Source organism: Camellia sinensis, chromosome 4 (genome assembly GCF_055761805.1).
Source record: "Camellia sinensis isolate YWXY chromosome 4, ASM5576180v1, whole genome shotgun sequence".
Classification (NCBI taxonomy): domain Eukaryota; kingdom Viridiplantae; phylum Streptophyta; class Magnoliopsida; order Ericales; family Theaceae; genus Camellia; species Camellia sinensis.
This window is the reverse complement of record NC_138964.1, coordinates 56,115,854-56,141,713: the sequence shown is the minus strand read 5'-3', so window position 1 is coordinate 56,141,713 and position 25,860 is coordinate 56,115,854. Positions and strand designations below refer to the sequence as shown.

The window sequence follows — 25,860 nt, the reverse complement described above, 5'->3', positions numbered from 1 at the left end:
TGGAAGAACCAGAGAGTAATGAACTATTCGCGGACGTCGGCAAAGAGGCTGATCAGAAAGCAGTGGAGGACTTGGTGGAGGTAAAAATAGATGAGAAGAACCCGGATAAGTTCTTCTTGCTTGGCTCATCGTTGTCCAGCGCTGAGAGATTAGAGGTCTTGGAATTCTTGACCTCTAATATCGAAGTGTTTGCTTGGACACCTTACGACATGCCAGGCATTGATCCAAACTTCATCAGTCACCAACTCAATGTCCACCCATCCGCCAGACCAGTCATCCAACGCACACGCAGATCGGCACTCCACCACGCCGAAATAGTGGCAGAAGAGGTAGGCAACCTGCTGGAGGCAGGAGCGATAAGGGAAGTGCACTACCCAAGATGGATCTCCAATACCGTCGTAGTGCCAAAAAAGAATGGTAAATGGCGTGTCTGCGTCGACTACAAAACAGTCAACAAGGCGTGCCCAAAAGATAGCTTCCCTCTACCAAGGATAGATCAACTGGTGGACCTAACGGCAGGGCATAACCGACTTAGCTTTCTGGATGCATACAGAGGCTACCACCAGATCGCCATGCATGAACCAGACCAGGAGGTCACATCCTTCACAACACCAAGGGGGTTATATTGCTACAAGGTCATGCCCTTTGGCCTAAAGAACGCAGGGGCGACATTCCAGAGGATGGTCACCAAGATGTTCGAACCATTGTTAGGCAGAACAATGGAGGCTTACATCGACGACATGGTGGTCAAAAGCAAGGATGAGAATGACCATCTTAAAGATCTAGGCGAGATGTTCCAGATCCTGAAGAAACACAAGCTGCGCCTCAACGCGTCCAAATGCGCATTCGGAGTTGGATCTGGCAAATTCTTGGGCTTCCTGGTGACCAACCGAGGTATAGAAGCAGACCCCTCTCAGATTAAAGCAATCCAGGAATTGGAGAGACCAAACTCAGTCAAAGAAGTGCAGCATCTCACTGGTATGGCGGCTGCACTCAACCGGTTCATAAGTAGGTCGTCAGACAGACTACGATCGTTCTTCCAAGCTTTAAAAGCCAAGTTTGAGTGGGATGAAGAATGCGACCGAGCTCTGGAAAGCTTGAAGGAGTACATGTCTTCCCCACCACTACTTGTTACTCCGGTACCTGGTGAAGAACTCTTTTTGTACCTGGCAGTGTCTCAGCACGCAGTTAGCGCAGTGTTGGTTCGTGCAGAAGGAATACAACACCTGCCCATCTTTTATGTCAGCAAGACATTGTTGGGAGCCGAAACAAGGTACTTGCCCTTGGAGAAACTAGCATTAGCATTAATGATGGCATCCAGAAAATTGGCACACTACTTTCACGCCCACACCATAGTCGTCCTCACAGCCTTTCCACTAAAAGCTCTATTTGAAAGGGCGAACTTTAGTGGGCGAATCTTAAAGTGGGCAGTGGAGTTGGGACAATTCGACATTAAGTTCCAACCCAAGACCGCAATAAAAGCCCAATCTTTGGCAGACTTCGTTGCGGAGTTTACTCCTGGAAGTCATCATATCTGCCCAGTCGACCTGACTGACACAACCGAACTAGGGACGGAAGTTGACGCCGGAATAGCGCAACCCCTAATGGAAGGTAGTCAATCAAGCGCCAAGGCAGATCATACTAAGGACAACAAGGAAGAGACAAACAAAGGCTCACCAGCAGTTCAAACAGAGGACAAAGGACAGACAGCCAACATGGACCTCGAAGAAAACACCATTCTTGACCTCACGACATCGTCTGATCCTTCCACTTGCTGGAAACTATTCGTTGGAGAGATGTGGAAGCTCTTTGTGGATGGAGCATCCAACCGACATGGTGCAGGGCTTGGCATAGTCCTCATCTCTCCAGACGGCCTGGTTATAGAGCAAGCAATCAACCTTGGCTTCCCAGCATCCAACAATGAAGCGGAGTATGAGGCGCTTCTCGCAGGACTCAAGTCAGCACACTTCATGAAAGCAACCGAAATAATGGTATACAGTGACTCTCTGCTGGTGGTAAACCAAATTTCTGGTGAATACGAAGCAAAGGACGACAGAATGGCCAAGTACCAAGAGTTAGTCAGAACGGAGATCAAGAAGTTTGATGTGGTAAGGATAGAACAAATTGGCAGGGAGGAAAACAACCGAGCGGACGAGCTAGCAGGCCTTGCCTCAATGGCAGATACATCAATCCCTCATCCATTACTCATCAACTTCTTACCAAGACCAAGCATAGAAGACCCCGAAGCAGAAGAAGTATGTTGCGCAGAATTAGGCCCTTCTTGGATGGATCCCATCATCCTATTCCTAAAAGACGGCATCCTACCAGAAGAGAAAAAAGAAGCCAACAGAATAAGGGCAAAGTCGCAGCGGTTTTGGCTATCTCCATCTTTGGCATTATACAAGAAGTCGTTCTCTGGGCCTTACCTCAAGTGCGTTTATCCCAGCAAAGTAGAAGCATTCCTGTTCGAAATACACGAAGGGGTATGTGGAAGTCATCAAGGGGGAAGGTCGCTCGCTTACAGGGCTATTTCACAAGGATATTGGTGGCCATATATGCAAGCAGACTCGGAGAAATATGTGAAGAAGTGTGAAAAATGCCAGAAATTCGCACACCAAATACATCAACCAGCAAGAGAACTCCTACCCTTAACTAGCCCATGGCCATTCGCAATGTGGGGCTTAGACATAGTAGGACCACTTCCAACAGCACCCGGGGGCAGAAAATTCTTTCTCGCAGCAACAGACTACTTCACAAAGTGGGTGGAAGCAGAAGCATTGGCGTCAATCAAAGAAAACGATGTGAAGAAGTTTGTTTGGCAGAATATTATCACTCGGTTTGGCATACCAAAAGCACTGATCTCAGACAATGGAACTCAGTTCGACGGCAGAATCTTTAGAAGCTTTTGTGAAGAATACAAGATAGAGTTCTACAATTCCACACCGGCATATCCTCAAGCAAATGGACAAGCTGAAGCATCAAATAAAGTCGTCTTGGATGGACTAAAGAAAAGGCTAGAGAGAGCAAAAGGCAAGTGGGCAGATGAACTTCCTCACGTCTTATGGGCTTACCGCACCACGCCCCGGCGATCAACCGGAGAAACACCATTCTCCTTAGCTTATGGAATGGAAGCAGTGATCCCACTAGAAGTTGGCCTCCCCACAATTCGAAGCGAAAATTTTGATCCAGACTTAAATGGAGAAGCCATAGCCTTAGAACTCAACCTTGCAGAAGAAAGAAGAGAAAGAGCGCTGGTCCACATCGCCTCATACCAACGAGAGCTAATCAGAAAATACAGCAAAAAGGTGCATCCAAGACAATTCAAGATTGGGGATTGGGTACTACGCAAAGTAATGGGAAACACCTTGATCCCAGGAGACGGCAAGTTAGGCCCAAATTGGGAAGGTCCTTATAAGGTGGTTGGGTTAGCAGGCAAAGGGGCATACCACCTAGAAGACAAGGATGGCAAGGCAATCCCTAGGCCATGGAATACGGCCAATCTCAAGTTATTTTACTTTTAGCTCTTCTTTTTTCAAACATGTGTAATTTTTTCTTCCTTCAATAAAATGAGAAATTCTTTTTAGCACAAATTACTCTTTGTAAAAAGTTAGCTTTAAAGACTTGAGTATATTGCGAGCATTCTATTCTAAAGTTAGCTGGAAAAACTAACTTAGAGGTTGGCTGGAATAAACCAACACCCTTCCTAAGCCCAGGATAAGGATCCGGGCTGCAGGACATTTGGTCGGAATAACCAAATACTATAAGTTAGCTGGAAAAACTAACTCCAATAGTTGGCTGGAATAAACCAACACTCGTTACTCTTCAGCCGAAGTAAGTGTATGGCTGAAGAGTGGTTGGCTGGAATAAACCAGCTCTTGTTACTCTTCAGCCGAAGTAAGTGTATGGCTGAAGAGTGGTTGGCTGGAATAAACCAACTCTTGTTACTCTTCAGCCGAAGTAAGTGTATGGCTGAGGAGTGGTTGGCTGGAATAAACCAACTATTGTTACTCTTCAGCCGAAGTAAGTGTATGGCTGAGGAGTGGTTGGCTGGAATAAACCAACTCTTGTTACTCTTCAGCCGAAGTAAGTGTATGGCTGAAGAGTGGTTGGCCGGAATAAACCAACTCTTGTTACTCTTCAGCCGAAGTAAGTGTATGGCTGAAGAGTGGTTGGCTGGAACGAACCAACTCTTGTTACTCTTCAGCCGAAGTAAGTGTATGGCTGAAGAGTGGTTGGCTGGAATAAACCAACTCTTGCTACTCTTCAGCTGAAGTAAGTGTATGGCTGAAGAGTGGTTGGCTAGAATAAACCAACTCTTGTTACTCTTCAGCCGAAGTAAGTGCATGGCTGAAGAATAGTTGGCTGGAGTGAACCAACACTTTGTACTCCTCAGCCGAAGTGATTATATCGGCTAAGGAGTGGTTGGCTAGTAAGCATATTTTAACCAGCCTAAACCGAAATAACAATTGAAGTAATAGAAGACATTACAAAATACAGGCATACATATCACAACCGGAATAAGAGTTGCGTAAAATTTTCATTCAAAGAAAAGTCATTACAAAGGGGCATACTTCGGTTACAAAGAGAAGAAAAAATTAAGAGAAAGTTCATCAATTTCAGCATCAAAAACCGCATCATCACCAACTCGAAGACCGGTCTCAAGAGGAAGCTCACTCTCGGCTGCCATGATTCCTTCAGTTGGAACCACGTCTTCATTCGGCTGCTCGTTAGGAAGGTCCTCTACCATGGGTTCCAACCGAAGTGATGGGTCGGCACCAACAACCGGAATGTCTTCAGGAGCAGAGGAGTCATCAGTGTCTGAGTCCTCCAGAAACTCTTGTTGCAGAGCGTCTGCATACGCCGCAAGGGACTTCGGTATAAAGTAAGCTGGAGGGTCGAAGACCTCGGTCTGTTGATCATGACCGAGCTTCTCCACAGCCGCCCTCCAGCCACACTTGAAGAAAAGCTCCTTGGCGGCGTCGCATTGTTTGACATAGGCCTCCTCTGCCTCCTTATAACCTCGCTTGTACCCCTCCTTTTCAGCCGCCTCCATGTTCTTTTTTAATTCGCTTATTTCGGCGTCTTTTCTCTTCTCAAGCTTCAGCAGCTCACGCAGATATTTGTCTTTCATTACAATGGCCGCTTTTTGCCTCTCTGCTTCAGCCGAACTAACCTCATCGGCAAGTCGACCGTTCTCTGCTTGAAGCTCGGACAGTTTCCTTTCGGCCTCCGCTAGTTCGGCCGCCTTTGCCTCGGCTTCTGCCATTGCTTGCCTTGTAGTTTTTCTTAGTTCTTGAACTTTCTTGTATGTAATATTGTTCTTTTGTAAGGCCTGGCAAAACAAAAAATTTCTTTTCAGCCGAAGCACAAGTTGGAAAATACGGGCAAAAAAAACAGACAGAGCTACTTACCAAGATCATGGACTTCGAAGCAGACCGAATTGATTTCATTTCGGTGTTCAGTTGCTTCAAGTGGTGCTCCATGTCCTTGGGGAGGCACACACTTTTGGCCAGGTTAAAGGCCAGTTGGTGGTCTTTTTCAGCCACGACCGAGTCAGTAGCTTTGATGTCTCGGTCGTTGAAGGTCAGCGGTGGAGCCCACTTCGGAGACTCAGCTCGGTCGGTTTGCTCCGGTTGAGGGGAAGGTTGAGGACTCTGGGGGATGGATTCAACCTCATCGACAAGTTGCTGTTCGGTCGATGTAGGTAGGGCGCGTTTGGAAGGGCGAGATGAAGAGGGCTGCTGAGAAGGGAGGGCCACAACGGCAGGCTGCGCCTCGACGGATGGCTGTACTTCGGCTCTGGTTGATGCAGTTAGAAGGGCTCTGACCCTGCTCTTCTTTGCCATTTCTTCCTCAGCAGTTAATGGAACAAGTCTTATTTCGGGCAAAGTTGGGTCCGGTTCTGGTGCTTCCTCAAGTAGGAAATCGGTCACTCTTGCTTTTCGGCGACCACTATACCGGTAAGTCGGTTCAAAATTCAGAAGCTTGGCCCAACCTCGTTCTTTAATCCGTAGTGCGGCTCGCAAAACCGCAAGATTGGGATAACTGTATAGAGAATGGAGGTGGGCAAAATCTGCAAAAAAGAGAAGTGTTAGTTCGGTCAATAGATTAAAAAACCGAGATAACATACAAGGAACAAGACCGAAGTTAAATTACCAGGCTCTCCCATTTTCCAATTTATAGGTCGGCCAGGAATTTGGGCTTGAAAATCCTCAAAATTCCCAGAGACCCAGAAGAAGTCATCATCATTAAGGTCTTTGTCCGGTGTGTGCTTAACAATCTTCTCTCGGCGGCGGGGGATCCTAAGGTAATAGACCCACCCAGCATCTTTCGAGCCGATGGAATATTGATGGAATATTTCGGCAAGACCGAGGTTTAAACCGGTTTGGTGGTTTAGTGCGGCTATTCCCATAATAATACGGTATGTATTGGTGGACAGTTGGGTGGGGCATAACCTAGTTTGCCTAAGGAACTCACAGATCAACGGTTGTACAGGAAACCGTAGTCCGGTCTCTATTATGGATTGAAGAGTAAAAGGAACGAAACCTTCGTTGTCCCATGGAATGACGTCCTTTTTTGCTAAAGTCAAATGAACGTCATCCGGTATATCATAGTCCTTCTTGAATTCGGCCATCCCACCAGGGGTCTCAACTAAATACCTATACTTACCCATTTGTTGTATAATTTAACGAATAAGTTATTTCGGTGCGATAATCGTGCTCAGAAGCTCGGTTGAGCGCACGCAGGAGTGCCTGGGTAACCTAAGTCTGCAAAGTAAAAAACAGAGGGGGTTAAAGCACTGATCAATGGACCGTGCTACAATTTACAAGCAAGGTATAGAAGCCCTACTTCGGCCTCAAAGAACTAGTTCTTTCATCAGAAGGTCTGGTAGCTCGGTTTGAGCAGGTTGCTCGGTAGACCGGTTTAACGTCTAGGGGCAGCTTTCTCAGTTCGGTCTAAAAAACTAAGAAAGCTGGTTTAGTCCCAAGGCCTAAATCGGTTGCAGTGTGAGGAAAGTTACTTCGGTTGAGCCCCTAGGGCGGCTTTCTGAGTTCGGTTTAAGAACTAAGAAAGCCGGCTTGGCCCAAAAACCTAGCCCGGTTATAGACCGAAGTACCTAGTTCGGTATGTGCACGTTTGTTCGGTGATCTTATCTTGGCTAGAGTGGTTCAGAAGAAACTACTGATATTCCTACAAGTTCTAGTTCGGTTATTTTCTGAATCTATCTACTTACATAACACAAACAGTATCCTAGTTCGGTTGGGACGTGATTCTGGATCAAAATCGAGTTTTCTCTAGGGTATATGACATATAGTCATGGGCTTTACTGATTTTTTCCATGAAAGTACTAAAGTAAAATAGAGCTGGGAGAAAAATGTTTTGCAAAAGCAAGCAGAGCGTGGAAAACAGAATATGAAAGCAAAACAAAGGAAAGGAAAAAGGATCGCTTACTAGGAAAAGATGAAGCAAAAGACTGGAGTCAGAAACGGTGGCAGCAAGTAAAGAACACAAGCTTGAGTATGGAAGAAGTAGGGGCACAGAAAGAAGATGTAAACAGTAGAGTAAATGATTCCAGAATTGAAAGGGTTGTTTTGTGTAAAAGGGAGAGAGAAAAAGGCGGGAACTGTTCAAAAAATTGCGAAATACGAAGACGGCGTTGACAGCTGCCTTCGGCGAATGGAAACATGCCACGTGTATACGGAATGGGAAGCGTTACAGTCGTGATTGAAGAGACGTTTTGACAGGACAAAACAGAGTCCGGAGTAGGGTTAGCTCGGCTGGATAGGCTTAAACGATGTTTTAGTTCGGCTAGAAAGACTTGAAAACATCTAGCTCGGCTGGACATTTAGTAATCCCAATCATGCTATGCAGATGGAATTAAGGGGCAATTGAGAGGGTAATTTTTGGTAAAAATTGGGCCGAGCTATGTGATGGGCTTTGTGGCCCAAAGTGCGAAGGACTGGGTGGGAAGGCCGCAACGCTACTCCGGCCTAGGAGAAGTGTAGTTACTCCGGCTCAGGAAGGTATAATTACTCCGGCCAGGAGAGGTAAAAGTTACTTCAGCTCAATTAAAGATAGAGTTACTTCAGTTGAAAGGTTGTAAAGCTACTCCGGTCCGGAGGCAACTCGGAGTTAGGCCGGTCTCAGAGTTAGTCCGGTCTCAAAGAGGAAGTCCGGTCATGATTGAATTCGGGATAGGTCGGTTGTAATGTTGTTACTCAGTGGATCGGTCCAAACACACCACGGTTCATGTATGAGAGAACCAGGATATGGTGTAGCATGAAGAAGAACCGAACTACTGTTAGTATGGCCTACTTTGTGGCTCGGCATAGCCATTCTTACTTCGGTCGAATGGAAGTTCGGCCATAAAGAAAACCATCCCACTTGGTTTAAGCAGTGGGGGAGGGTGTAAAAGGATAAGTATTATCCTTAGGAGTATGAATCCTAGGAGGACTCTGCATGGAGAAGTAAAAGTCCTACTAGGATTGTGTCACTCGGAACCTATAAAAGCTCACAAGCACCACCTTGGAGGAGGTAATTGAACACAATTCTTTCTGAGAACGTAGAGCTTTGTCTATTTGTCAAGCTTACTGACTTAGGCATCGGAGAGGTTTCCGGCACACACCCGCCGGCTAGCTCACGTTTGTGTTTTCAGGTGACAAAGCGACGTCGTACAGAGGAGCGTGGACTTGGTCAACAGGATTATACGAGGAGAATTATTTCCTCCCCGTACAATAAGTAATTTAAGTATGAGATTATAATATTTGCGTCATTTGTTTGTAAGGCAAAGAATACCTCTTTTTTTTTTTTTTTTTTTGATCAGCAAAAGAAATTTTATTGATGAAAATCAAATGTACAGAACAAAAAAAATGAACATCAATAAAGGGAGGCAAGTGCCAAAGCATCAAAGCAAACCAGACAATTTCAACTAGGTTGGGACCGAAAAGCAAGCCAATTATCTACTAGCACTACACCAAGGCTAAAGAGAAACCAATTGAACAAACAACAAAATAAAGGAAATACAACCCACCCCCAACACCCAAAACACCGATCTTGACAGTCCATCTACACCTCATACCAAACAAATCCCATTTCAATTTGGACTCTCATAATAAACAATCACCTCAAACCAATACTCCATCTCTTGAATTTTGGAAGTACCATTGATGTTTTCAATAACTTCTCTTTCCTTTCTTTATTTCTTTGACTAGCATTGTTGGGGTTTGAGGCCTTATGATCACCTCCATTCTCATGCCTCTTAGAAGATTCCTCAATCTTGACCGAATTGCTACTCACTACTAGAATAGAGGCTTTTTAACAACGTCAACCCCTTCCACTACTCCTTTTGGCCCAAGAGAGATAAGTAAACTTGGCTCATAGGATACTTGCACACTCTTATTATTTCCAATAAGAACTCCTAGATCTACAACAGTGGATTTAGGCCTCCCAAATAATGAAAGAACACGCCCAGATTTTTGTTGTAGGCCAAGCACACTCCTAAATTTAAGAGGTTTCATTTGCACTAGGTTTAGCTCAAATCCTCCATACGAACCTTTACTCTTCAAACACTGATTGCTAGATTTTGATAACTCATTTGATTTGTTTGAATTGGAAGAAAGCACCATTTTTTGTCTCCAAACTCTTTTTTCCCCAATGACAAAGATTTGATCTTTCCTTGAACTATATTTGAGTGCTACATCATCATCAAAATCAAATGTTCCACATATCCTACTAGGGTATATGTTTCCTTTGTACTCCAAACTTATCGTTGTATTTATAGGCCGCATGTTATTCGTTATCAATCTAACCTTGCCATACTCAAAAGAATCTCTATTGTTAACTTCAACAAATTGGATTACCTTACCCCATAAGCTACCAATGCTTTTGAATGTGTTAGCATTCCACAAGTTAAATGAAACTCCATAATAGCATAGCCAAACACACCTTTCCTGGTCGAGATTTACCCATTTTCTCCATTCTGTTACTGAAACACACCAATCATAGATCCACTCCTTTAGTTGGTCATACCCCTCCTTCATAGCTTGTGATGAGTTGAAGGTTAGGACTACACTTCTATCTCCCCCTTTTCTGACTAATATCTCACTCAAACCTTTCTTGCAAAATTCATCTCTAAATGCCAAAAAAGAGAAGAAATTTTTGAGCTTCACTATCAAACTGACAGAAAGCCATTCATTATCTAACTCAAAAGCTTTTGCCACTAAATAATCCTTCCTATCAGTAGCTGTGCTTTTTACTGCTTTAGCATAAGATTTCTAACCTCCAACCACTGTTATATCTTGCTTAGACTGCCTTTGTAATTCTATCTTCAAAGGTTTATTTGATTATGACATGTGCTACTTTAATTGAGGCATGGTGAACACTACATTTTTAACGTTTTGCTCCTTATCCTCAACCCACAAACCATTTGTCTTTTGAACAACCAATTTTTTTGCTACCAAGCAATCGAATCTGATGAAGCCGAATCTTGTACCTGTTACTATCCTTCCCTTTGTTGGGATGATCACATCCTTAACTGCACCAAATTTGTTGAACATGGTATACAAGCTCTTTGGACCCATTGATTCAGGAATGTTATCCACAAAAATAGTGAATAGTCCATCATTTTGGACACCAATATTGCTACCCTCTTTCCTTCTCAGAACTAGGTTCCATCCTCTACTAACTCTACCCTCTCAGAATCTTTTTTCCATCTCGTATAACATTATTCTTTCCTCCCTCCCATAACCGAAGTTACTCTATATATCTCCCTGTTCTTGACTTCTTCAAATCATAAACCCAGAACAAGCCCAAACCCAATATTGAAACAAACAAATCCAAACCCAATAGTGTAATACCAATAATGTAATTAAAGGGATACCAAAGTTCACACCCTCAATTAAAGGGATACCGGATTCACAAACAGAGACACCAGAGTTCACAAATAAGTCCAAACACAAACAGAGACACCAGCGTTCATAAGAATGATACCTGACCTTGCAAGATCCGTCGCCGAAGATCGAAGTTCACACGACACGAATCTGAGCTGCAAACTCACCACTATAGATTTACATCTCTCCTCCCCCCCTGTTTGCCACCAAAGAGACACAACGACAAAGAGTAGCGTGAAAGTGAGATTGGTGACGGAGAACAGCAGGAGGGAGAGATTGGTGACGGAGAGCAATGAAAGGGATAGATCGATGATTTGAGATGTGTTCTTGGCCGGCGGAGAAGATGGAGAGGAGGTGACTCAACCAAGCAAAATGTACAATGCAAAGGGCACTTTAACCCCATGTGCTTTATTTCATGTGCGATTTACTCATTTGAAATTTAAAAATGATCAAATAACCCTCTTATATTGCTTTCATGTGTGATTTACTCCCTTACAATTTAAAAATAAGCATATAAACTCTTTATATTTGTCATGTATTTTACACTTACTATTAAGTTGGACAGAATGTTTAGTTGTGCACTTTAATCCACAAACTACGTGAGGATTGTGTGGTTATTTCCAAATGTTAAGGGAATAAACTGCATATGGCCCAAACCACTACAGAAGTGAAGTGAAGTTTACCCTATATTCAATGACATAAAAACCAAACATAATAAGTTAACACAAACAAAAAGGAATAAAGACCTTTATATAGCTAGCCCTATTGGTGTTATTTTATTTTATTTTATCGTTTTACTTATTAAAATTTATTTTAATTGAACTTTAAGAAAAAGGGAGAGGTGATCTATAATGATTCTGGTTTTGACCCAACCCCTGTTGTATTCTGGACTTGGGTTTCATGGTGTCGTATTGTTGATCTCATCTTGTTTCCCTTGTATTTCTTTAAATTTTGGCTATTGGGTTATGGTGGTTACGTTTGGGACAGGTTGGTTGACTAGTTTCCAAACTTTTGTTGCCCAGATTTTTGCTCTTTCGCTCGAGCGGCATTTCTTGCGTTCGAGCAGGATTTGCAAACTCTCAGTACTTTTGCAGGTCTGCAAAACTACTAGAAGAGTGTATTCTACGCTCGAGCAGTTCTTTATGTACTTAAGCGGGCTTAGCTCAAGCGGCCCTTATTGCGCTCGAGCGTCGGTCTATTGTCTGCAAAACTACTGGGAGTGTGCATTCTGTGCTCGAGCGTCACTTCTTGCCCTCAAGCGGAACAACTTATTGTGTCTGACACTCGAGCTTTACTTCTTGCACTTGAGCGAACTGTGCATATATCAATTTGTGAGAGTGACTTTTTACATCACTTTTCCACATCTTTTCTCTCAAAACCCTAAAATTGAGACCCTTTCTCTCTAAAACTTACCTCCTCTCTACATTTTCATCTAGATCTAGTGGTTTCTACACTCGTGGGCCTTTGTTAAAAAGGTAGAACACGCCGTGGGCTCTTTTTTCATCCGAACAAAAGTGGGTTTCAGTTCATTTGAAGTTTCTCCACTCTCTCCTTGATCTCTAGCTTCAAGGTAGGGACTTTCTACACTCTTCTATGAGTTTTAACTTAATTAATTGTTGATATGTAGGAAATATTGGAACTTGAAGTGATTTTGAACAAACCTAGGGTTTTGGGTTTAAAAATCAAGAGAGGTTTTTCGAATGTATGTGCTATAAATGGTTATAGGACTATATGTGAGGTTGTGTGGTGATTAGTATGTTAATGTTGATATTTTGGATGGTTTTAGAAGAGAAAGAGAGTTTTGCTCTAAAATGTCTCAATTAATTATTTTATATAAATAATTGTAATTTGTATTGGAAATGTGAAATTGGATAGATGTTTATATAAGTGGTGGAGCTGGATGCTTGTTATCTCTCACCTATGGAAATTTGGATGATTTATCTATTTTGGAGATTGTATATCTGTTTTGGGCTATCGGTGAAGAATAGCTATGCTTGTTGTAGAAATTGCATGAGGATTAGGTGAACTGAAACTAATCTTTTATCGGTTATCATTAAATATGACTGTGCTTTTGATACATTGTATATGTATGATGTTTGGGAGGAAAAAGGGGATGTACTCCATGTTTGGAAGAAGAAAAGAGCTGGACTCCATTAAATTAAGTTGGCCTATGTGTCCAAGGTGAAAGTCTCAAAAACTGCGCTAGTATACATGAGTGCTGATTCCCGCAAACGAAATTTTCGTAAAATGGCAAATTTGAAGTGTTTTATAATGACTGTATTGGTTAAAGAAGTGCTGAGTTGTAGCCTCAGTTGGGTTGTCCGGATAACAATGGACTTGACTTATGGATTGAGATGAAATGAATCGTCATGAAATGCATTAAGACAAAATGGCTTGAGATACAAAACTTGGCATATGATGATCTCTTGACAATACGAATGATTTTATCATAGGCGTTGTATATGCATATCATTCTCATATCTTTGTTAAGATTCATATATTGTACTAGATGGTCTCTACTGGATTTTGGCTCACCCTACTTTGGAAAAATATTTTCAGGTGCTGGTGATATGCCTCCGCCAAGGACTTAACTTGGGAGGACTGTGGAGCTGAAGGCTCAATTCCTGCTTATTTTGAATTTGTTTTTCACAAGTCTAGCGCTTTATTTGTATTGAGCTTATGACTCATTTTGTTGTAACCAAGCACGGTCTTGGAAAGATATAAGCCATTAGGACATATGAATATCTGTTTAGCTTTCATTTCTTATTACCTCTTGTAACACATGATGTAGATTCAAGATGAACGATTTATGAATGTATATCGCATATATCACCTTTTGTATATTAACTCTAATTAATGAAAGTTTCTTATTCTATTTATATCACATTATACTAGTGTTTGGAGTTGGCTTATTGTAATTATTTTGGGGGCGTTACATGATCACTCCCAATGCCTACATGAGACTTGAACTTCTAACCTTTATTATGGAATTGAATAACATATTATTGTCACACAATATCATACTGGCTTATTAGTATTAGTAATATTTGGTTAAAAATATATTTTTTTTAATTTTATTGAGGAGTTTGACTAATTGATTGTTTTAAAAATGTAAAAAAAAAAAAAATATACCTTTTTATATATTAACTAGATTGATATTAAATTTGAGAAATATTTAACAAAAATAGAACAAAAACCATATTTTAGTTATGGTCACCTTTATGCCCCTTTCTTAGTAAGAATGGCAGATTTCCTAATCAAAATTAGTTAAGACACGAGAAACAATAAAGAATAAACAAATAAGTATTGTAAACTCAGATACATACATAAATATAAAAAGTTTACGTGATTCCTAAAATGATTTTTAGGCTTTGTAATTTAACGTTGATAAAAAATGAATTACAAACTAGATAGAGGGACAAGCTTTCCTTTTTGATTATATATATATATATATATATCTATAATTAGAGTTACATGTTACTAATTGAAGGGGTTAAATATAAATGGGGTGGATCCATGTCTTAGGTCAGACCAAATCACTAATACCAAATCCGTCTGGTCATTTCACATGGGCCAAACACCTACGCGAGTTAAGTCATATTGAGCCCAACTCCACGAGGGTCAGACCCCAAGTTCTCTTGAGCCAAACTAGACAGACCGAGCCCATCAGTAGAACTGACATGGGTTAAACCCACACAAGGTCATCCATGTGGACCAGCCCATCACTACGAACAAATTCATAAAAGGCCAAACAAAGATCTGGTCGAGGAACCGAGTGGACCGAGCTAGGGCATCCTTAAGCAGACGTTGAAGTTGTGAGCACTCACGTGTTTAGGAAAGCCACCTCAGCTGATCCCCCCTCTGAGAATCACGGAAACAATTAGGAGAACAAGTGTGCTTTGTTATATACATAGTTAGAGTATATGTCTCCATGGCTAACCACCTTGTGATTCTCCACATTGAGCAATGATAAAAAGAACCTTGAGGCACCCAAGCTTCGTGACCCTCATCTTAGGGAACGAGTTAAGTTTCCTATATAAGAAGACACTCTTATCTCATTGAAGGTATTATACTCAATCTTACTCTAACTCAACTAACACACGCTTTCTTCCTCTCTCTACACTTAAAATGAGTACTTCTCCTTCTCCAATTAATAATTCTCACATCGAAGGGATTTTCCGATCAACCCAACCAGGTAGCTATAATGGTGCTTCTATTTTGCAGGCCCTTGGTTCCTAGATAGTCCAATTCAGTCACAAGGCTCAGATCCATTTCATCTAGTGCAGGAATCGGTACACAAACTAATGTAGAATTATCAAAATATCTTTATTTTGAAATGGAATCCCCAATGAAGTGATTAAATAACACTACTACAAAAATTCTTAAAGATCACACTTAAAGAAATTAAAACATAACACTTTTAATAAAAGTGTGATTAAAAAAATTAAATTAATAGTCTACCTTTTATTTCTGCTCACCAATGCTAAAGATGTAGAAAAATTATTCAGAAAAAAGAACCAATAGTCTAAAATCATTGTACATGATTCATATTCCACTAATTTATAATCCACACTACGCATTCATTTTCGGAATATGTTTCGGGGTTCATACCATTTTTTTATCGGGTGACTTCTCTCTAATCTACGATCAGAATCGAATGTGTTGTTCCAGCACGGTGGGCTCTGTTTTAGGTCTATTTCAATTATCCAAACTGTTCAATGTATAGAGTTTTTTAAGTATATCATTTTTGTAAAAAAATTATATTGATTGAATTTTGATAACCACTTGATTACATCACATTTGTATAAATAATTTATCTTTAAAATCATACTTGTTGACACAAATGTGAACTGATCAAGTAACTATTGATATCCGATTAATATAATTTTTTTATAAAAATAATTTACTCGACAAATTCTATACATTAATACTTTAAATTACCAAAATGAATGCAAAACAAAGCCCACCATAGACTAATAGCACCCTTCAAGTCGTTTGCGAATTAGAAAGAAACTTCTCTCTCTTTTTCTTTTTTCCGTTTTTTTGGGAATAATAAGCCTCTCCTTTTTATTTCTTCTAAACTTCACCCTACTGCTACATGAATTGTCAAATCAATTTTATTTTAAATTGATTTTTGACAGACCTTATGATAGAAAGCAATGACACATCAAAGGTTAAAACTTTATGGCTTTAAAAAAGCACATTGAGAAAATTTGTTGAAAATAAAATCTTAAAATATAATATCAGTTTCTTCTAAATACAAAGAGCAAATAATATTACAATTAAGGCTCGTTTGAGAAATAATCTTTTAAATAATTGTTTGATTAAAATAAAATGTGAAAAAAAAAAAGTAAACGGTTGAGGAAAGACTTATATTTTTAACGAAAAAATGAGTAAAAATAGAAAATAAGAAGGAATCTTTAAATTTTTTATGTTATATAATTTTTTAATTTTTTAACCTTTTTTTATGACTTTTTATCTACAGTATATTAGTCTTTTCCAAATGAAAAGTAGATATTCTTCTTTTTCTCCATTAACAATTATTTTTAATTAACGTAAAGAAAAAAAAATACATAGTGGAAATAATAATAATAATAATCATATGCATCTATGAACTCCTTTGAGGTTTGATTTTTTTAGTAATTTTTAAAATTTCAACCTTTTTATAAGATGCATAATAATAATAATAATAATAATAATAATAATAATAATAATAATAATAATAATAATAATGTGTTTAAAAATATTTTTATGATTTTATAAAAAAGAAAAAAAAACATAAAGGACTGATGTATATGATTAATATTTTTTATTAAATTTTTAATTATCTTAATAATTTTTAAATTTTGTAAATTTTTTTGAAAAATGTATCCATAAATCCCATAGGGAGAACGTTGATCGATTTAGTATTAAAAGTATTTTTTTATAAATTAATTAGTCATTTTTATTTTGAAAAGTTGTATTTATTTGATTTGGTGATATTTCAGTTTAGGGTTTGGTTATGGTGTGCAACTTACACCTTACACCTTATACCTTACACTTACACCTTACATTTACACTTTTTGTAAAAAATTAAACCTTACACTTACATCTTTTTTGAGGTTGCACACCATATGCAACCCACTTACACCTTACACCTTACACTTACACCTTACACTTACACCTTATATTTATACTTACACCTTACACTTACACTTTTTGTGTAAGTGGCACATGGTGTGCACTTGCACACTTAAGAAAACTCCTTCAGTTTAAGTAAATACATTTTTGGAGTACTTACGTGTAAGTCCTAATAAGTGGACTCATTGTCTAATAAGTCCTATGAGAAAAATTTGTCATAAAAAAATGTCACTAATTGTAAGTTTTAGCGACAATTTATAAAAATTATGACAAAAAAGTCAGTAATTGTTAATTTTTACTCACGTATGTAAAAAATTGTCACAAAAAAATATTTTTAGCGACAATTTTATCAAGATTTATTTTCAATAGGATTTGATGAGAATTTAGTCTAACTATTAGGACCTATTGGTAGTTTACCCTACATTTTTATGATTTATTTTTCTAATTTTCTCATTCGTTTTTGAGATGGAAATGGAAAAGTGAGGCATGGAAGATTCTTTTGGGGGATTGGTAGATGAAATATTAGTTATCAAGCGTGGAAATCTGCATTTCTAGTGTGGTTATTTGGTATTACATTGGAATATTACATTAGAGTGCTATATTTTGAAAAGTATACTAAGGAGTTGTGTCTTATATGAGTATTACGTTTGGAAAAAATACACCAAATTTTTTTTTTTAGAATGTTACGTTGTTACGTTTAAGAAAAATACATTAAGAAATTTTTTTAGTGTGTTACATTAATTGAAGTGTTACGTTTGGAAAAAAAAAATATACTAAGAAGTTTTTTTGAAATGTTATGTTGTTACGTTTGAAAAAAATGCACTACGGAATTTTTAGTGTGTTACATTGGAGTGTTACATTTAAGAATAGTATATTAAATAGCTTTTTAGTGTGTTGCATTGGAGTGTTACGTTTGAAAAAAATTCTAAAAAATTCATTAAGAAATTTTTTTAAAATGTTATGTTGTTACGTTTGAGAAAAATATATTAGAGAATTTTTTTGTATATTATATTAGAATGTTACATTTTGATAGTGTTCATTGGAATGTTACATTTGAAAAAATATATATATTAAGTAGTTTTTTTAAGTGTTACGTTTAGTAATTTTAATATTATAAGAAAACTCACATTTATCACTTAACACAGAGCGTACACGCGTTTATACTTGACTCTTTATGTAACTCATACTAAAATGAGATTTTTGGATCTATAAAAAACAATAAACAATTTATAAAATTACTATTTAAAATTTATTAGTGCTTCACATATTTTTAAAAAATTTTACGTTAAAATAAAGTTGTGAAGCGAGACCGTTATAACTATCAAGTAAAAAAAAAAGCACCTCTACAACAACATAAATTGCACACACCACCCCAAAAGAAGACAAAATAAAGCAACACTTTACCCATCCTTAACTACTTTGCAATTAAGCAAAAAAACAATGATCATAGTAGAAATTCCAACCCCATAGCTTTCTTCATCGTTTGTCCACTATTTGTTGGCTGGAATACGAGAAAGAGCGAAATGAAATGGTCATTTTTAAAATTCTTTCATGGAACGATTATTTTTTTTTAATGATGAATAATAATTTTATTGAGAGGGGAGATCTGCACCAGACAGTACGGTCGAGCTACAGTAACGCAGGTGTAGCAAGCCTCTCGGTACCGAGCTATCTCCTCAATCGGCCCGACCCTCCAGCCTGTTTTACACGGTCGAGCTAGGTTTGCCGACCAGGCATGCTCTAAGGCCTGGCCGAGCTGTGGCTGTAAGGCGTTCGGCGGTAGGCGCGCGTTAGCACGGCGCGACAGAGCAGATGACAGTCCGGAAAGAGTCTAGGCCGGGAAGAGGTCGGCGTGCGCCCGACCAGATAGCTCGGAAGCTCGGTCGTGTTCTTTGTGGTTGTGATTTTCTTCCAAGGAATAGGCCGGTCTTGGTATGCCGGTCAGGTGTGTCACTTGAGCCAATGGCGTGAGGGAGAGGATATCTGCTCCAAGCACGCGTCAGAACCGTTTGGCAGTTTTGCATGTACTAGATGGAGGATTTGGCCTTTACACGTGTAAGGTGGTGGGAGGCGAGCACAACCAACTGTCCAGGGAAGGACAGCAGAGGTAGTGAGCGCACAATCCCGAGGCTGCATGGCCAGCCTAGAAAGAGGAAGGGAGGAAAACGTTAGAGGTAAGCAACTTGCACTATCTGAAAACACTCTCTCTATCTCTCTCAAGGAGCCTCCTTCTTCCTCAAGTGATCTGACTTGATCGTCGGAGGGTCTATCCGGCACACCACCACCTGGCAGCTCACCGTTCTCTGTGTTGTCAGGTTAGACGCCGTCACGTGAAGCTTGAACTCCAAGGAGTACGGAAAGCAGAGGATATTTTGCCCCCGTACAATTGGCGCCGTCTGTAGGAACTTCTTTGATACTCAAACCTTGTTTTTCAAGCTTCTTCAACCATCTCCATGGCCAACAACGACGAAACTCCACTGTCCGTCGTCGATGGTGTCACACCAGAGTCTGGCCGACGGAGAGAAGGCCCCCCGAATGTTCCAGCCATGGCGGTCCTAGAAACCTCTTCGCGAGGTGCGCGAGACAAACGCGGAAGGAGTACTGATCGCTCAAAGAGTCCAAAGGGCCATCGGCGGCGGGGGGAGTCCCGTGTGCAACACCTGGAGCACAAACTCAAAGACCAAGACACCCTCATTCGCAGGATGGCGGCGTAGATGGGGATGCTGAAACGTCAGATTAAGGGGAAGGGTGTTGTTGGAGAGGGCAACCTCAATGAGTGCACCCCGTCCCCTCGTTCTAGCAGTCGCCACCAGGAGAGGACCCACTCTCTCTCCATCACCAGGAACTATGGGGTTGGAGATTCCGACCGAAGGGAGGGCAGATCCCTCACTTGAGACAGCACATACCGTTCCTCACGCCATTCTCCGGCGTCACGATACTCTTTCTCCACCCGTTCCAAAGACTTGAGGGATGTACTGGAGGAGAGGGCGCGCCGTCGAGAGGTTCAGAGAGTGCCGGCGTGGCAGAGATTGAGCGCCCCCGTTCACTGTAGCGAAGAAGTGGCGATGCTAGCGCCCAGAGTGATGGCCCATGCGCCAATGGAGAAAGAGCTGGCAAGACTTACAGCCACACCGTTGTCTCCGGAGATCGAGAGTACACTACTCCCTACCGGATTCCACCAGCCTAAGTTCACCTTGTACGACGGCAAAACGGATCCGTACATGCACGTGAGTCATTACCGGCAAGTAATGGCTGGCCACCGGTGCAATGACGCCTTGATGTGCCTCATATTCCCAGCAAACTTGGGAGAACTGGGCCTAAAGTGGTTCGAAAGGCTTCCAGAAGGGAGTATAGAGGGGTGGCAGCAACTAGCGGAAGCCTTCGTCACCAGATTCAAAACCAACACTCGAACGCCGAAGGAGGTCGATCATCTTCTGGGCGTCAAGATGGAGTCAGGGGGATCATTGAAGGCATACAACGCGAAGCACTGGGAAACTTACAACGAAATCCTCGACTGCCCTACCAATCTGGCCATCACTCAATACAAGCGGGGTCTCTCAGTCAGGCATAGGCTGCGGGACTCGCTCACAATGCACCAACCCACAACCATGGAGTCCTTGATGCAGCGGATCAATGAGCACATTCGTATGGAGGATGATGCTGCCTCCGCGACCGAGAAGGTTAATCCGGTCGCAGAGGACAGAAGGGTGGCAGGGAAAGTTCACTTGGTCGAGCAGGAGGATAACCGCCCAAGCGACCGGCCAAAAGATCAACGACATGGCCCAAACCGCGATGACAGAAACAAGGGTTGCAGAAACGACCGAGCTGACGCTCCCCATGATGCAGCGGAAGATGCTAAGAGAAAATTGAAGGCGCGGACTGGAATCACCACGGTCTTTAAAATCCCTATCTACCGCATCTTGAGTGAGATCAGAGGCGAGCCTTTTGTCCGCTGGCCAGCCAAGTTGGGGAATGCACAGAGAGGCTTCAACTCAAGGTATCGCTGCACCTTCCATGAGGAACGAGGACACCGAACGGAGGACTGCTTGCCGCTCGAACAACATTTGGAAGAGCTAGTGGCCGCGGGACATCTTGACCAATACATAGATGGGGGTATGAAAGCCGTGCCACTGGGGCAAACCGAGCCAAACGGCCTAGCCGCCATAGAGGCAGCACCCCAAGGCGTAATCAACGTCATCCATGGCATCGTTGAACCAGCAAGGGTCTGCGAGCTCAGAGGGATGATTAAGAAAGCCAAGCACATGAGGGAAGTGCTCTCCGTTTGGCCCGCTGTGAAGAAAGGGAAGACCAAGGAGAAGGACATTCTTACCTTTTCGAGCAAGGACTTGGAGCGGATCCAGATGCCCCACAATGACGCCCTAGTGGTAACTCTTCACGTCAAAGACTTTGACATCAAGAGGATCTTGATCGACCATGGAAGTTCGGTCGAAATTATGTACTATGACGCGTTCAAACAAATGAAGTTAGAGGACAAGGACTTGGCCCCTGCGACATCACCTTTGGTTGGCTTCAACTCTCAGCCAGAATGGCCGGTAGGGAAGATCATACTGCCGGTCAAAGCAGTTTCAGTCACAAAGCAAGTAGAGTTCTGGGTGCTCAAAGTCCCATCCACCTACAACTTAATTTTAGGCGGCGGCTGATTGCACGCCATGCAAGCAGTAGCGTCGACTTACCATCAGGTCTTGCGCTTCCCGGCGCCAAACGGAAAAATAGAGGAAATCTAGGGAGACTAGGTGATGGCGAAACAATGCTTCGTTGCGGTAAATGGCAGCCGAGCAGCTAAAGGATTTGTCCAAATGATCGAGGGACCCGAGGGAAAAGAGGTCCTTGAAGACGTAGGAAGAAAGGCCGAGGAAAAATCGGTCGAGGATTTGGTGGAAGTGCGCATCGACGAGAATGACCCAACTAAGTTCTTCCTCTTGGGATCATCTTTGTCTAGCGCCGAGCGGTTAGATTATGTCAACTTCTTGGTTTCCAACATGGAGGCTTTTGTGTGGACGCCTTACGATATGCCTGGAGTCGACCCTAACTTCATTTGCCATCAGTTGAATGTCTTTCCTAATGCACGGCCGGTCATCCAAATGACACGCCGTTCAGCTCTGCACCATGCCGAGGTAGTAGCAGAGGAGGTCAAAAACTTGTTGAAAGCAGAAGCGATAGAAGAAGTGCAATACCCTCGATGGATATCCAATACGGTGGTGGTCCCAAAAAAGAATGGTAAGTGGCGAGTCTGCATTGACTACAAGACGGTCAACCGTGCTTGCCCAAAGGATAGCTTCCCCCTCCTTCGAATTGACCAGCTGGTGGACTTGACCGCTGGCCATCAGAGGTTTAGCTTCCTGGATGCATATCGCGGCTACCACCAGATAGCCATGTATGAACCGGACCAAGAGATCACGTCGTTCACTACTCCTAGAGGCCTGTATTGTTATAAAGTCATGCCGTTCGGACTGAAGAACGCCGAGGCAACTTTTCAGAGGATGGTGACAAAGATGTTCGCTCCTCTTTTGGGCCGAACAATGGAGGCCTACATCGACGATATGGTGGTAAAGAGTAAGGAAAAGTTGCAACACCTCGCCGACCTAGCAGAAATGTTTGCCATACTTAAGCACCATAAACTTCGTTTGAATGCCTCCAAGTGCGCCTTCGAAGTCGGCACCGGGAAGTTTCTGGGATTTTCGGTCACGAACCGAGGGATCGAAGCCGACCCATCACAGATCAAGGCTATACAAGAGCTGGAGCGCCCAAACTCCACGAAGGACGTGCAACATCTTGCCGGGATGACAGCCGCGCTGAACAGATTTATCAACCGGTCTTCAGATCGTTGCAGGCCCTTCTTTAAAACTCTGAAGGCCAAATTCTTTTGGGATCACGAATGTGACTGTGCACTAGCAAACTTAAAAATATACCTTTCCTCAGCCCATATCTTAGTCACACCTCGGCCGGGCGAAGAGTTGTATCTCTACTTGGCAGTCTCTCAACATGCTGTGAGCGCCGTCCTAGTCCGCGCTGAAGGCATCCAGTACTTGTCCATCTTCTATGTAAGCAAGACTTTGCTCCCGGCCGAGATGAGGCATCTTCCACTGGAAAAATTAGCGCTGGCCCTGATGATGACATCAAGAAAGCTGGCGCACTATTTTCATGCCCATACAATAGTTGTGTTAACCGAGTTCCCACTTAAGGTGCTTTTTGAAAAGGCAGACTTCACCAGAAGAATTTTGAAATGGGCCGTGGAATTGGGGCAGTACGATATCAAGTTCCGTCCGTGCACCGCAATCAAGGCTCAACCTCTTGCAGACTTTGTGGCGGAATTCGCCCCTGGAACGCATCCAATTTGCCCGGTTGATTTGGCTGGTGCGGATTTAGCGCAGCCTACGGTTCTGGCAATAGAAACGAGTGTTGGCTCAAAAGCAGGAGAAGGCCGAAGAGCGACCGAACTAGAGGAGCCGGGTGACTTCTTGGGAGACGTGCTCAATCAAGACAAGGAAAGAGACCAGAATGAACCGATCAGAGACTTGGAATTGAGAAGCTCCCAGAACCCCTCTGATTGCTGGAAGCTGTTTATTGGCGAGATGTGGAAGCTATTCGTCGATGGGGCATCCAACAGGCATGGGGCTGGGCTGGGTATCGTACTGACTTCACCGGATGGGCTGATTATCGAGCAGGCAATTACGCTCGGCTTCCCAGCATCCAACAACGAAGCGGAGTATGAAGCCCTCCTTGCCGAACTAAGAAGCGCATTGAGAATGAAGGCGTCAGCCCTGATGGTATTCAGCGATTCCAAGCTGGTGGTCAACCAGGTCTCGGGGAAGTATGAGGCAAAGGACGAAAGAATGGCCAAGTATCAGGCGCTGGTACGCTCAGAGATCAAGAAGTTCGCCGCAATAAGGATGGAACAAATCAACCGCGAGAAAAACAACGCGGCTGATGAATTGGCTAGACTTGCTTCTGCTCAAACAGCTTTTCCTAACCCCTTGATGATAGAATTTTTACCTCGGCCAAGCATTGAGGAACCGAAAATGACTGAGGTGCTCTGCGCCGACTTGGGTCCTTCCTGGATGGACCCCATCATCGTCTTCCTGAAAGATAGAGTTCTACCAGAAGAGAAGAAGGCGGCCAACAAGATCCGGGCCAAGTCAGAGCGGTTTTGGCTCTCCCCGTCCGGAGCCTTGTATAAGAAGTCTTTCACCGGGCCGTATCTGAAGTGCGTTCACCCCGCTAAGGTGGAAGCCTTCCTTTATGAGATCCATGAAGGCATCTGCGGCAGCCATACTTGGGGTAGGTCATTGGCTTACAGAGCAATTTCCCAGGGTTATTGGTGGCCATGCATGCAGGCAGACGGGCAGAAATACATTCGCCGATGTGAAAAGTGCCAGAAATTTGCTCACCAGATCCACCAGCCAGCGAGAGAATTGCTCCCCCTTACAAGTCCTTGGCCGTTCGCACTCTAGGGATTGGATATAGTGGGGCCACTCCCAGCAGCCCTGGGCAATCGCAAATTCTTCATCGCCGCCACCGACTACTTCACAAAGTGGGTTGAGGCTGAGCCACTGGCGACCATAAAGGAAAAGGATGTGAAGAAGTTTGTTTGGCAAAATGTTATCACTCGCTTCGGTATACCCAAGGCCCTCATCTCAGATAATGGCACTCAATTCGATGGAAAACTCTTTCGCGGATTTTGCGAAGAGCTGAAGATCGAATTCTATAATTCAACGCCGGCCTATCCTCAGTCAAATGGTCAAGCAGAGGCCTCAAACAAGACCATCCTGAACGGGCTGAAGAAGCGGCTTGAGAAGGCCAAGGGGAAGTGGGCTGAAGAACTCCCTAACGTACTCTGGGCGTACCGCACTACGCAAAGACGGTAGACCGGAGAGACTCCATTTGCCTTGGCCTATGGCATGGAAACCGTTATCCCGCTGGAAATTGGCATGCCAACCATCCGGTCCGAAAGCTTCCAGCCAGATTTGAACAATGAAGCAGTGGCATTGGAGCTAGACCTTGCCGAGGAAAGGAGGGAGCGGGCCCTAATCCACATAGCAGCCTATCAGCAAGAACTCTCCAAGAAATACAACAAGGCTGTGCACCCCAGGCTGTTCAAGATCGGGGACTGGGTCTTAAGAAAAGTGCTGGGCAACACGGTGGTCCCTGGCGAAGGAAAGCTCGGTGCAAATTGGGAAGGACCATACAAGGTGACTGGTCTCGCTGGCAAAGAGGCATACCATCTGGAAGATTTAGATGGCAAAGCTGTCCCCAGATCGTGGAATGTAGCCAACCTTAAGATCTTTTACTTTTAAAATGTAATTGCTTAGCTTTCTAGACCTTTAGCCTTTTGGCATTTGATGTAAAGGTAGCACTGCTTTTTGTAATGAAAAATAGCCCTCTTGTTGTTTTGTATCGCATCTTTCTATACAATGACACCGCAAGGATACAAGGCCACTGTGGATGCCAGGGGCAAAGGGACTGACCTGAATAGGTCCGGACTAATCTTCTCTCGCCGGTATAGAAGCGGATCGCACCAACAGTGGTGTATTATTGTCCAACGAAATGATCGGTGTATGGAATAATTTACGTAAGGGCGAGCTGGTTTTTCGCTCGCCCAATTGGGATGTTGGCGTCATAACCAACCTAAATGAAATATTGGTGTTTTGCCCAATGTTAAGGCCGAGCTGATTCTGCTCGGCCAAAGCGAAATGTTGGTGTTGTCCAACAAATAATAGCCGAGTTGACTTTGCTCGGCCAAGCGCTATGTTGGTGCCTTGTCTAACTTACAAGAGGCCGAGCTGACTTCGCTCGGAGAAAGGAAATGTTGGCGTTCTATCCAACTCCATGT

General features: G+C 42.6%; 3 protein-coding genes across 3 annotated transcripts; all 3 read left to right on the top strand.

The window, feature by feature from the left end:
• Positions 1-20,257: 20,257 nt before the first annotated feature.
• Positions 20,258-21,670, top strand: LOC145823776 (uncharacterized). The gene has a single exon (XM_082923295.1). It carries the CDS (start codon positions 20,258-20,260, stop codon positions 21,668-21,670), a length of 1,413 nt encoding a protein of 470 aa, XP_082779421.1.
• Positions 21,671-21,766: 96 nt separating this feature from the next.
• Positions 21,767-24,895, top strand: LOC145823775 (uncharacterized). Its single transcript, XM_082923294.1, has 3 exons — positions 21,767-22,247; positions 23,232-24,364; positions 24,482-24,895. The coding sequence occupies exons 1-3, from the start codon at positions 21,767-21,769 to the stop codon at positions 24,893-24,895; spliced, it is 2,028 nt and encodes a 675-aa protein (XP_082779420.1).
• Positions 24,896-24,928: 33 nt separating this feature from the next.
• Positions 24,929-25,324, top strand: LOC145823774 (uncharacterized). The gene has a single exon (XM_082923293.1). The coding sequence runs from the start codon at positions 24,929-24,931 to the stop codon at positions 25,322-25,324; it is 396 nt and encodes a 131-aa protein (XP_082779419.1).
• Positions 25,325-25,860: the final 536 nt, after the last annotated feature.

Excerpts from the sequence above, each read along its gene's own strand:
- LOC145823776 (XM_082923295.1), top strand. The coding sequence starts at position 20,258 with ATGGCTGGCCACCGGTGCAATGACGCCTTGATGTGCCTCATATTCCCA.
- LOC145823775 (XM_082923294.1), top strand. The coding sequence starts at position 21,767 with ATGGCGAAACAATGCTTCGTTGCGGTAAATGGCAGCCGAGCAGCTAAA. Across the intron at positions 22,248-23,231 it reads GGTGGTCCCAAAAAAGAATG|ACTTCACCAGAAGAATTTTG; the intron begins GTAAGTGGCGAG and ends TTGAAAAGGCAG. Across the intron at positions 24,365-24,481 it reads ATTGGTGGCCATGCATGCAG|GGATTGGATATAGTGGGGCC; the intron begins GCAGACGGGCAG and ends TTCGCACTCTAG.
- LOC145823774 (XM_082923293.1), top strand. The coding sequence starts at position 24,929 with ATGGAAACCGTTATCCCGCTGGAAATTGGCATGCCAACCATCCGGTCC.